General features: G+C 36.8%; 1 protein-coding gene across 1 annotated transcript in view; it reads right to left on the reverse strand.

The window, feature by feature from the left end:
- The window catches only part of tnn (tenascin N), a 44,864-nt gene that overhangs the window by 20,285 nt on the left and 10,965 nt on the right, over window positions 1-13,614 (reverse strand). The window contains 3 exon segments of the mRNA XM_056236463.1: window positions 9,243-9,332; window positions 9,452-9,634; window positions 10,642-10,905. Of these exon segments, the coding sequence (XP_056092438.1) occupies window positions 9,243-9,332; window positions 9,452-9,634; window positions 10,642-10,905 (537 nt within the window).

The raw sequence follows: 13,614 nt of genomic DNA on the forward strand, positions 1-13,614 counted from the left end.
CCCGCCTCCTCAGGTCCGTTGGTGCTGACACACTCAAGACCATCAGGACCAAGAGCCGGACCTGGGACAGAGCCTTCTCAGCTGCTGCACCACCAACCCTCTGGAATGCCCTCCCCGACCACATCAAACAGTCAAGCACCTTAACATCCTTCAAACAGGCCCTCAAAACTCACCTCTTTGAACTTGCTTTTTCCCATTAACAGACTTTTCCAGTTCTTCATCCTTTCACGCCACCTCTCTTCACTCAAAAAAATGATATGTTGGCTTTACTTAACTTTTTTTTGTAAACAGGTTCCACCGGTTCCACATAACTATGTTTCGTTAAACAAACATAATATGTTCATGTAACTTCAACATCATGGAATTTGGTCATTTTAAGCGACCCAATTAAACTCTGAGTTAATGAGATAATTAAGTGAATAATTGAGTGTTGATTGAGCATTATTGAAGACACCTGATGTTAACAAGCAGAATCTCTGAATGAGAAAACCGGAATGTTTAAGTCACCATTATGGAGATAAGTATTTGTTTTAGTTGGGCTCTTGACCATTAACTTATTAACTTTAGATTTTGTTTGGTTGCTGTACATGAGTTATAACAGCCGGATGAACAATAAACAAAGGTCATCTGATGGTATTTGTTGTGTTTTAACATAATAATTATTTCACAATCATTTGACCTGAGTCACTGAACTTATATTAAACCGAATTTCTGAGTTAAGTTTACCTTATGGATAATAACAGCACTGTCATTGTAGAGAATACTATTTTATTGACTTTTCAATGAAATTCAAATGATCAAATCAATAAATAAAAAAGAAACTTCCTAAAAAATCTCTTCAGTAGACACACACAGACATCAAGAATCAGCCTGTAAATCTCACCAATGGTGACAATTATAAAGCATGTTGTAGTGCATTCTGGGTGCCACCAATCAAAACTCATTCATGGCTCACATCATGCATTACTGCATGAATAAATAATGAGCTTATGATCTGTTTGTCACCATTGCTGAGATTCATATGCTGAATCTTGATGTCTGTGTGTGCCTACTCTAAATATTTTTTAGGAAGTTTCTTTTTTATTTCTTGATTTGGTCATTTGAATTTCATTGAAAAATCTAAAAATAGTATTCTCTACGATGACAGTGCTGTTATTATCCATAAGGTAAACTTAACTCAGAAATTCGGTTTAATATAAGTTCAGTGACTCAGGTCAAATGATTGTGAAATAATTATTATGTTAAAACACAACAAATACCATCAGATCAGACCTTTGTTTATTGTTCATCCGGCTGTTATAACTCATGTACAGCAACCAAACAAAATCTAAAGTTAATAAGTTAATGGTCAAGAGCCCAACTAAAACAAATACTTATCTCCATAATGGTGACTTAAACATTCCGGTTTTCTCCTTCAGAGATTCTGCTTGTTAACATCAGGTGTCTTCAATAATGCTCAATCATCACTCAATTATTCACTTAATTAACTCATTAGCTCAGAGTTTAATTGGGTCGCTTAAAATGACCAAATTCCATGATGTTGAAGTTACATGAACATATTATGTTTGTTTAACGAAACATAGTTATGTGGAACCGGTGGAACCTGTTTACAAAAAAAAGTTAAGTAAAGCCAACATTTTTTTTGAGTGTTGATTTGCATCTGCTTGTCCATGTAGGCTACCTTTGACCCCATTTACACCTGGTATTAAAATGCGATCTGTATCCAGATAAGTTATCCGGATAATAAAAAAACGCATGTTAATGCAAGGTGTAAATACGTTGTGATCGGATTGTGATCGGATCTGCCTGACCACATCTGGAGGTAGTCTGGCTCGCATTGTGTTCGGATCTTTACTAGGTGTAAACGCAATCTGGTTGTTGAAACCACATATGTATATTTTACTCCTCCCAAAAATGCTAAAACAATAAACGTGTGAGAGTGTTCTATAGGCTATATTTCATGTCAGATATGAGGACGCTACTGCAACACGCATTACCGCAGATGAGCAGCTGAGCATATTCATCAAGCCAACGTGCAAACATCGCAAATAAAAGTGAAAGTAAGTCACAGACGCTTAACCCACAATCATCTTCAAGTAAAGAAATGAAATTATCTTAACAGGGCTGTTGCCACTCTCTCTTATTGCTGTCTTTGATTTTGAAATGAGCTGATGATCAATAAAATGCAGCTCATATCTGTTGCTTTCGGTGGCGTGCAATCCATTAAATCTGCATTTAGCGCGGGAGTTGTGCAAAAACACATTTATGTGGCCAGGTGTAAATGGAATCGGTAAGATCAGAACACTTATTATCCGGATAACTTATCTGGATACAGATCTCATTTTAATACCAGGTGTAAATGGGGTCTTTGTGTTTTTGTTTTGTTTTTTTCCATTTGTTGTGTAACCATGTCTATATACCTTGTTTGTTTGTTTTATCGATGTAAACCAACAACTGTAAAGCGTCTTTGAGTGTCTAGAAAAGCGCTATAAAAATTAAATGTATTATTGTTATTAATGATGAAATAGAATAGACTATTTAAAGAAAAATCACAATTGCCAAGTGTATGGGCTTTCTAGTATTAATATTAGGCTACTATAGCAACATTTTGGTTTAGGACAGTCTGTTTTGCAAAGTCACATTTGAGACATTAACCTACAAATGACCCGTGGCATGAAGAACACAGCTCTACTGAGTAAGCTAAAGGTATGATGAATTATTTTTTCATGTTTAGAGGGCTAGGTAACTGCCCAGCAAACATTGGTCCGACGGTAACGTCGTGTCCCTGGCCAAAAATAGTTGCGGCCAGGACGTCATAAATCGGTAAAAAAATGTAACACAGAACATTTCCTAAAAATGCATTCAGATACATTTGTACATGTCTACAGTTGCATGTATAACTGTTATTTTAACTTTTAGCTCGTGTAGTTATGTTTAGTGTATCGGGTGAGAGGACGTCACCTGGCGACGTCTTTTACACGTGCATTTATAGTCCATCATGACCCTCTATGAAATCCTTGTTAAATATGCAAAAGCTGCGCTTAATCCTCGCATGGTTAATACTGCAATAATTAATGTAGTTGCCCATGAAGTTTTTAAGAGGTTGTGAAGAAGACGTCCACTGGCGTCCTTTACACGTCTAGTCAGGCTGTGAATACTATACGTCCACTGGCGTCTTTTGCACGTCTAGTCTAGCAAGACAGAAAAAAATTATCAGGATATATAATTCTTTATAAAATACACGATTTATATACAAATGAATATATATTTACTTTATCTTGTTTTTATAAATTATAATCACAAAATGCACAGTATAGTCAAGTGATTGCAAAGCCACTGCATTTTAGTCATTATTTTAACCTGTTGTACCTGATGTATTCGTTGTTATTTTTTTATGGAATGTATATACATGTAAAACAGAAATATACCCGGTCACCATTTATGTCTGAGTTGGATGTAATTACCCAAACCCTCTGCCCAAACCATAAACTGTGCTGCCAAGATGTAGTAACAAAAGATCTCGCGATATTACAAAATCCTGCGATGGGATTATCTCGCGAGATGTTAACGCGTTCTCCCCATAGATTCTGGAACTTTGAACAAACACGAGGAGAGGAGGGAGTTGTGTCGATATTATTAAAAATCTACTGTTGGGTAAGTACATTTTGTATTAGATTAACGTGCTTGAGTTTTACTTGTGTGACATGAATGAACCGAAAGAAATTATGCCCACATTGTCAACTGAAATTTACTGAGTTTGGCTAAAATTAGCCAGTAGGCTAAAAGTAACTTTGAACGTATACAACAACGGTAACGTTATACCAAGTATATTGTTTAATGATACAGTCATTACTGTAACTTATTAATGTAGCCTTTTGAGAGTTTCTTTCAGAAAGTAAATTATCTGAAATGGAATGAAATGTTTAGCTGGATTTTAACATGTATGTTTTCAGTAACTGCTTTAAAAATAAAAGCAGAACATATTTTATACAATAAAATAAAATGTATAAATGCATGTTGGTTACCTTTTTCTAATGTGTCATTCATGATTCATTCATCTTGTTCCATGTTTTTTTTTTTTATTTAGCTGTAGACCATAAAAATATTTTGAAAATAAGTGCATATCATTTACCTCAAATTTTAATTTTATAATAATTTTATTTATTTAAATATATATATATTCTCTTCCCTTAGATGCTGTGAAGAGGTGGAGCCCAAATGCTACAGACTCTGAAATTGATGCAGCAATGGCAGAACACCTGAAACACGCTCCAGGAACAGCTGGTGGATACAAAAACTGAGCCAAACAATGTGTTTTTAAACGGATAGTTTCCCCAAAAATGAAAATTGTCATCATTTACTCAACCTCACGTTTCAAACCTGTATACCTTTCTTCATTGAATTTTCATTTTTGGGTGAACTATCCCTTTATATAATAATTCAGTATTTTGTAATTGGTATTTTAGTTTGGTTAACAAATGTTAAACATTGAAAACATATTAAGATACATTTTGGCTGTTCAAGATCAATAAAATGTGCTAAATCAGAACATGCTTCTTTTTTTCTTATGTCCACAAATAATGTGTTCTTGTTTGTGATGTACACGTGATTAAAACGTTTTACTGACGGTCAGGTCTGACTAGACCAATTTTGGACCTTTTTAGAACCTTTGTCAAGATGTGTAAACTTCAAGACTTGATTGCCTTTCACGATGTTACACAATATGTGTGTTATATATTTAAATGCAGGCTTATATACACTTAAATTATGCAGCAACACATTTAAACACACAAATGACGACGCATTTAGACGTCCAGGGACGCGCTGAAGAGACGTGGAATTCACGGCCAGATGACGTCAAAGACGTCGGTTCAACTTTCATTTTGGAACTATTTTTCAACCATGACGGGACGTGTCGGACGGACGTCTTTTCAACGGTCATTACACGTCCAAATGTTTGCTGGGTGGTCACAGTTAGCTGACTATTTCGCTGTATTGTTATTGTTTGTCCCCAGCCGCACTTCAGGTTGTTCAAACTTACCATAAAAATATGCATCTGTTAAACGCATCGCGAGTGTCTGTTTGACACAATTAATTACTTTTGGTAAAACTACTGAAATTGTGTATCTAAGACACATTTATGTATGGTGGTTCAAAATGTGTCAATTTCATGGATATCGATGAGTCAAAATTTCAAATATGTTGGCCTAGGCAATTTTCCTTTTGTTTTATGTATTCAAAGCTCTGCCATCTGTATTTGTTCAGTAGCTTTTAGTTTCATAGTTGTAGTAGTGACAGGTTTGTTTATGGTCCAACAAATACGTGATTGGGCCACATTTGATGTTCTAGCTGGGGTTACTTTGTGTTACGTCATCGCCCACTTTCATTACTCCGCTTGCGCCGGCTCTGAATAACACCCAAATTATTTCTTCTAGAAGCCTATAATTACAATATACAATCATTCTGAGCCAATATTCTAAAAATCCAACACAAAGCTAAAGTGTCCAGCAACTTTTTTGGCACAGTCCTTTACTGTGTAAAGTAAATTCTCTTTGCTTGGAAGGGATTAGCGCTGTAGGACTAATATGAGGTCAGGTTTTAGCTACCTTCAGTTAGCTAAGTCAGACCTTAGTTTCAGTAGTCATGTCAAAGCAATTACTAAATCAGCATACTATCATTTGAAAAATATTGCAAGATTTAGATGCTTTGTTTCTAGTCAAGACTTAGAGAAACTTGTGCATGCTTTCATCACCAGCAGGGTGGATTATTGTAATGGACTCCTCACTGGCCTTCCTAAAAAGACCATAAGACAGTTGCAGCTCATACAGAACGCTACTGCCAGGATTCTGAGCAGAACCAGAAAATATGAACATATCACACCAGTCCTCAGGTCTTTACACTGGCTCCCAGTTACATTTAGGATTGATTTTAAAGTATTATTACTGGTATATAAATCATTCAATGGCCTAGGACCTCAATATATTGCAGATATGCTCACTGAATATAAACCTAACAGATCACTCAGATCATTAGGATCACATCAGCTAGAAATACCAAGGGTTCGCTCTAAGCATGGTGAGTCCGCTTTTAGCTATTATGCCAGCCGCAGCTGGAACCAGCTTCCAGAAGAGATCAGATGTGCCCCTACAGTAGTCACATTCAAATCCAGACTCAAAACACATCTGTTTAGCTATGCATTTACTGAATGAGCACTGTGCCACTGTTCGTCCGACTGTTTTTACTGTACTTTATTTTATTTTTTATTCTAAACTGTTTTAATTATTCTTATTTGTTTCAATTATTTTATTTCCTCCTATGTAAAGCACTTTGAATTACCATTGTGTATGATATGTGCTATATAAATAAACTTGCCTTGCCTTGGCTTACCTGACAGGGATCAAATAGCCTGAAGAAGCAGTAAGCTTCAGTTTGAAGCTCATTTAAAGTGATAGTTCACCCCAAACAAATAGCATTCTATCTACTCACTCTTATGTTGTTCCAAACCTGTATGAATTTCTTTCTTCTGCTGAACACAAAAGAAGATATTTTGAAGAATGTCGATAACCAAACATAGGTCCAGGTATATGGAACTCAATGGGGCATTGGGCCTGTTTGGTTATCCATATTCTTCAAAATACTTATTTTGTTTTCAACAGAAGAAAGAAATTCATACAGGTTTGGAACAGCATGAGGGTGAGTAATTGATGACAGAAACTAAAGATTGATTGATTGATTGATTGATTGATTGATTGATTGATTGATTGATTGATTGGACCACCACTGCACAGGAAATATAGGCCTTGTTTACACTGCAGGTCTTAATGCCCAATTCTGATTTGTTGCCTATATCCGATTTTTTTGACCATCCGTTTACACGTTCTTTTAATTGTGACCCATATCACTTTACACTGACATACTATCTGAAACATCGAGCATGCTTAAAGGGGGTTCTTGCACAGATGGACGAACGCGAAATATGCGCGTCGGGCTTGCTCTCGTCATTAAACCGCGGATACTTAGCCTAATGCCTCAGAAAATCTGATCTGCCTGTTTACATGACAGTCGCATTGGCACACATCTGATTTATATCTGATTTATTTCCACATATGAACGAGGCCTGAAACCGATCTCGAAATATCCGAATGCATGCGTTTTTTTCCTGTTTACAAGGTCATAGAACACATCCGATCTGTGTCACATGAGCAAAAAATCGGAATTGGGTCACATTTCACTGACAGTGTAAACAAGGCCATAGAGACCGGACCTCTTGGAACTTTAATTGAATACCGCTGTAGTAGACAGCTTAAACACAAACACTTACGGCTTATGTGATACGGGTGTGCCTGTATTTCTATTACAATCTCTAATGTGACCACTATTAGATTTCATATATCATATTTATGTACTGTCAATTATCACCACACTTGCCTCCTCAGACAGCCTTACATACATCCTTTGGACTGATCAGCCAGCCTGATCTCATGAAATGCGTCTCTAGTATGCTTTGTATTTATCTTGCAATTTATACGCGAAATTTGTTTTTACGTGCATATGATACACAGTTTTAGCGTGCATATGATACGCACTTTATGGCGTGTAATACGCACGTACCCCACACCACTAATCCTACCCAAGGGGTTTACAGTGCATATCATATGCACGTAAAAACTTGCGTATAAATTGCACGATAAATACAAAGCGCACTAGAGACGCATTTCATGAGATCGGGTTGGATCAGCTGACTATGAGACTTGGTAAACTCTAACAGCTAATTTATCTATCTTAAGCACCTTTGGGTAAGAGCTGAATTCCCATAGGTAAACAGTCTGACAAAGTAAACTATATTTATGCTTACAGCAATAATTCAAACATACAGATGTTGAAAACAAAATCTAGCATTTCCCTGCCCTACATTTGACATATTAAAGTCGCACCATGAATGTAACTGTGGTAATGTATGATAAGTTTTCTTAGCAACCATAGTTTTGTGTCTTTAACCATAAATCTAAAGGGATGATCTTATTATTGGGCCAAAAGCACTGTTGCATAAATATTAAACAGGGAATATTACAGCTCCTAAAAAGCAATAAATATTAGTCCAAGCATTTAGGCTATGAAATTTAATGCTAAAACATGAAAAATACCTTTTTAATGATTTAAGGGCTATGGCTAATTGACGTTTTAATAAGGGGAATGTTATATGAGCAGTCCATCAGAATTATTCTACAACATTTCCAAAAGGCACAGACATGCACAAATCACATTTTTAAAAGACCTATTTTCATTAGACATCATTGCACACTTCATTGCACACTTCTATTGCACACTTCTAATGGGGATTTACAGACCACAATACTAATTTATTTCCACATCATTTGACAGGTTTGGTTAGTATAAGGATCTCATTGTTGGCAGACTATCAGCTCTAAAGCATACTGGATCACTACCTTTTAAAAATTCTACAGCTTCAACCACTAATATACCTATACCTATACAGAAACCGATGCCTCTAGGGTTCTTCGTGAATATTTGTTGGTTTTGGACATGTGTATTTTTTCAGAGCAAGAAATGTTAGAACTGCCACATTTCAATAGCCCTGGGTAAAATAATAAACTGGATTTGTTGTTTTTTTCAGTCAAGGAAGCAATTTAATTGATTTATGGTGGCAAGGAAAATATCTGTCTTGCGCACTGGGCTGTAAAGATTTTAACTACCATTGGACACTGAACCCTTTCAGAAGAAAATATTTTCTGAGAGTAAAGCATGAAAGGACTCCCTCCATTAAAAGATTGTTGTGGTAAAGATTTCTATCTCTAGCATCAACATCAGAACAATAATCTGATTTCTGCATCTATTTGTCTCTTTTATTTTTCGCTTCCTTCATTTCTTTCAGTATCTTTTAAAGTTGTAATTTCTATACAGACAAAGGTCAGGTTTGACCTTTTGTACAAACAAGAATAATAAAATGTGAAATCACATATAATGTGACAACGACACGGGCTAATATTAAATATAATAATGTTGTATAATAAAAAAGAATGACCTTAAGAATGAGAATGGCCTTGCAGAAAAAAATAAAAAAAGGATTCTGTTTTGGGTTTAGGGGACAGAAAATATAGTTAGCTCAATTTAAAAATGTAATAGAAGTCAATGAAAAGTCCCCACTATGATAGAAAAACAAAAGTGTTATCTCATACATTTTATTTTCCGCTTAATGCATTGCAACGAGGCACATTACTGACCTGTGACCCCTGTGGCATACGATGGCTTGCCTTCAATTTCACCTTTGATCACTTGTACACCTATCTGATATTCTGTTCCTGGGTTGAGGCCTGAAAAACACACATTCATGTTGTTCTCACTACACAGCCACTGAATTCAACATACTCTGTCTGAAGCTCAGGGAGTCAGGGACCCATGATAGTAGATGGATGTATTGCAGCAGACTGACCTACAATGGTGTGCATGGTTTTGGCCTCTTGGCTCATTGCCACATTCTCCTGTCCTCCCTGACCATCAGGGCTAGAATGGGTCAATTTGAAGTAGTCCACAGTGATCGCAGGGTTCTTCCAGTCCACCTGGATGGAGTCCTCTGTCTGGCCCACCACCTTTATTCCTTCAATACCAGAGACCTCTGAAGAGAAAGGCAGATCGGGGCAATATCTGTTATGCACAGTAAATAGCTTAAAGTGATTTTTGTTTATGTTTCACTGCGCAATATGACAGTAGCCTATAACTTTACATTGTCACTGTTACAACTTTACAACATCACTCATTTTGTTTACCAGTGGCATTGTAGTATTACCCTATTCTCTGAATGTATTTATCCATGAATAATTGTTTTCTTAGGAGAAATCAAAACAATGGGGAGTTACCAAAATGAATTTGTAATGCTATTAAAATTGTATACATTACATATAATTCATTGTTTTAGAAAATATTCATTATATAATTCATTTTTATTAATTAATAATCAGTGAAGAACGGTGGAGAACACTTATTTTTCTTAATTTAACAGTGATTCTGTAGTGACACTTTTAGGTTACAAATGATGCAAATGAATGCGAATCAATTGCCATTTCTTTCATATTTTTGAATTGATGTCTCCGGTACTCCTCTTACAAGCATCCGTCCTCGACATTCTGCCACCGGATGACAGAAATGAGTTACAGCCAAGTATTCTACCACTTCAGACTGACTTGGCCCTTCTCATCTCTGTGAAGGAAATGCTTTCAGACATTCAAACTCTTTGTTAACCAGTGACTGACAATGTCCCATGCTGACCATTCATCTTTGTCATCATATCCAGATGATCAGCACTTTCTCATGGGAGTCTAATGTGCTGTTAGAGAATGTACAACTGAACTGACCACATCAAAATGCTGTAGTGCACATCCCATTGTTACACAACTGCAAACATTCATTTCCATGAAAATGTGTTCTTGGCTATTCATTGAACTCTACAAGCTTGTAGAGTTCAATGAAAGTGCTGGCATTATGGTTAACACAAATCCCCCTATTTCTTTTGTTTACAAGGCATTGGAGACATAAAATCTATTTTAAGCTGTAAATAAATAAATAAACCCCCTAATACTGCATGATTACAAGTATCTCTGTAGCATTGTAAGCAATCATTCTTACCGGTTGTAGCCACTATCTCATCAGAATCACTGTTAATGCCCCTGATGACAGCGTACACCTGCACTATGTACGTGACTCCGGGTCTGAGGCCTGTGATTAGGTAAGAGTTTTTTGTGTTTTCCACCTGGACCTCTTTTATGGCTCCCTCGTCTCCCTTTGGATAGTAGGACAGGATGTAGTACTCGGCTCCTCTTACAGACTCCCACTCCACCAGCAGAGATACATCTGTGACTTTGATCAGACGGAGGCCTTTTGGTCCTAGAACTGAAGTATGAAACAATGTTGTCACCACTGGGAGTTTATAAGCATTCTTTTACATCAGATGACATTGGGGTCTATGCAATGGGGTCCGGTTTATTAAAAGATTTGTTCACCAAAAAATAACAGAGCGAATTAAGTCACAATTTACTGAGAATCTTCCCCCCTCTGAGACAAAAATGAGTGTAGGATTTACTTTGAAACAATTTCCACTTAGAAGTTAAAATTCACTTTTACTTGCAGGTAATTTAAAAATATATATATTTTAAAAGAATTACAAAGAAACAAAGTAGTAACAATTAGTTACTCTGACTTAAATTAAATCAAGTAGAAAGACTAAAACAGTAAACCCTACTTTACATTTTTACAGGCTCATAGTCAGTGTGCTGAACTGATGAATCCGACCATTCCGATTCATGAACAAATCATTCAGACCATTTAGATCAACCGATTCATTAAAAAGATCCGACTCAAAAGAACAACTAATTCATGAATAAGACATTGCTACTTCTCTCAAGTATACACCAAGGAGAGCTTTTCATTGAATAATTTAAGTGCATTTTGATTTGTTCATCACACAAACTGCAAAAGACTTGTACCCTGAGTCAAATGGGCCACTTTTATGGGCATTTTAGAGCTTGATAGCCCTAGTCCCCATTGTCTTTCATTATATTTAAAAGAATGGCCAAACTATTCTTTGGAAATTCTCCATTTGTGTCCCACAGAAGAAAGAAAGTCATACAAATTTGGAACGACGTGAAGGTGAGAAAATAATGACTTTGACTTTTACCCAGTTCTCTTCTTTCATTTCTTAAGCTTGTTCACATTTTTGCAGCTCATCTTGCCAAATACCAGATGATCCTGAGGTTTACTGAACATCTTAGCTGGCTATTTTTGGGAGATCTTACATTTTCACTCTGGTTACTTTGTGGTTTTAGACCTCCATCAATAAGTATGGATTTGAACAAAACTGCACATCAGTGGAGGAAGAAAAGAGGTAGGTCCCAGACCAGTAGCAATCCAGGAGCCCCAGAGTCAGACAGACTGTCAGCAGCCCAGGGAGCGAAGTTTCCATTAACACATTACCCACCGGCTTATGGGGAAAATATAAAGGAGATGGTGAATTTAAGGAAACACTGTTAGAGGGGGGAAAACATCAGGGAACTCCATGAGGGGGAGAAAAGGGTGCTGTGGAGACCGCATTACCCAGGAAAGAATGAACAGCAGGTTTGGACATTGTTCAACATGGAGAGGGGGCAGGAAGTCAAATGTTTTCCTTCAATTCTGCAGGAGCCTTTCCATCCAGTGGCAGTTAATATGGCCATTCTTGCCATTCTCTCCAGGGTTTTCCAGTAACAATTTCACCCGTAAATAATATCCCAAAAGGCCAGCAGAACTAATGAATTATCATCAGCCAGCTGGAAAGAAAGCATAAGTTCCGGAAATGCATGTTCCCAGTTCCCACTGATTGATTGTAAGGGATAACCAAAGCCATCAAATTACAATTATAACACAGTTCTGTTTGGACTTGGACACACAAGCATAAATCAACAGTGGTGGTTCTTCTAGCCAGAGCAGCATCAGCCTGATGCTTAAAGTACCTTTAAATAACCATAAATGCCATTTTAATTGCATTTTATTGTGATCTGTAATATATATACATTTTTTGGATGTCACAATCATATACATTTATTGTGAAATTGGGCAGTCGAGGCCTAATGGTTAGAAAGTCAAACTGGTAACCTGAAGGTTGTGGGTTCAATACTCAATATCCCATTCGCTCCCAGAGCGCCACAGCAATTTGGCTGCCCACTGCTCCGTGTGTGTGTGTGTGTCCACGGTTTGCAGTGTGTGTGTGTTCTCTACGCACTGCTCTTAATGTGTATACACTAGCTTGGATGGGTTACCATACTTGACCTTCACTTCACTTTCACTTTAATTTTTTTATAACAAAACTTTGTTATAATAAGACTTTTTACGCAGTGTCTAGCCTGTGGCAGCAGCAGATGTTTTCATATAAGGTAAATCTAAATCTAATCAGCACTGTTGTTGATTTGCCATTAAGCTATCCACCAAAACCCACTAGACTCATTGTGGTCAGAACAAAGTTGCCACGCTGATCCTTTAGATGATCGACCACTTTTACGATTAACGTAGAACAGAGTTTCCGCTAGAAAAAAATGGTGCCGGTCAAGTGACTTTTAACGGTTACAACGGTAGTGTATATCTTACCAAAGTTGTTTATGTTCCTAAGTGTGTTCCCTGAAGTGTCCCTTAGGAAGCTTCTTAACACGCTGCCTCTTACGTTCGACGTTACAAAGGGGCTGTCCCAAGTGAAAGTGCTCAATTAGTTGGCATCGATTGCTCAGGAATCGATTTTCCACTTCACGCGAAGGTGCATTATGCGTTAAGAAAGACAACACGTTCTATGCAAATGAAGCATTCCTCAAATTATTCCAGTAACATTTATTTTAACATAAGACTATATTTTACTATATTTAACATAAGACTATATTTTAGTTATCAGTAAAATATAGACTATTAATTAAATTATCAAATTGTCAGTATTATGTTCACACGATATGTTGTGACGGGTAGACGAACGTATCCCTCGCTAATCATCCACCCTCCTTATCCCGTTGTGCCACTTGTGCCGCTTCTTGACATGGGTTTAATGACTTCTAAAAATTATGTTATACACTTTTATATTAATGG

Source organism: Rhinichthys klamathensis, unplaced genomic scaffold (genome assembly GCF_029890125.1).
Source record: "Rhinichthys klamathensis goyatoka isolate OS25496 unplaced genomic scaffold, OSU_Roscu_1.1 h1tg000446l_1, whole genome shotgun sequence".
In the NCBI taxonomy this organism is placed as follows: Eukaryota; Metazoa; Chordata; class Actinopteri; order Cypriniformes; family Leuciscidae; genus Rhinichthys; species Rhinichthys klamathensis.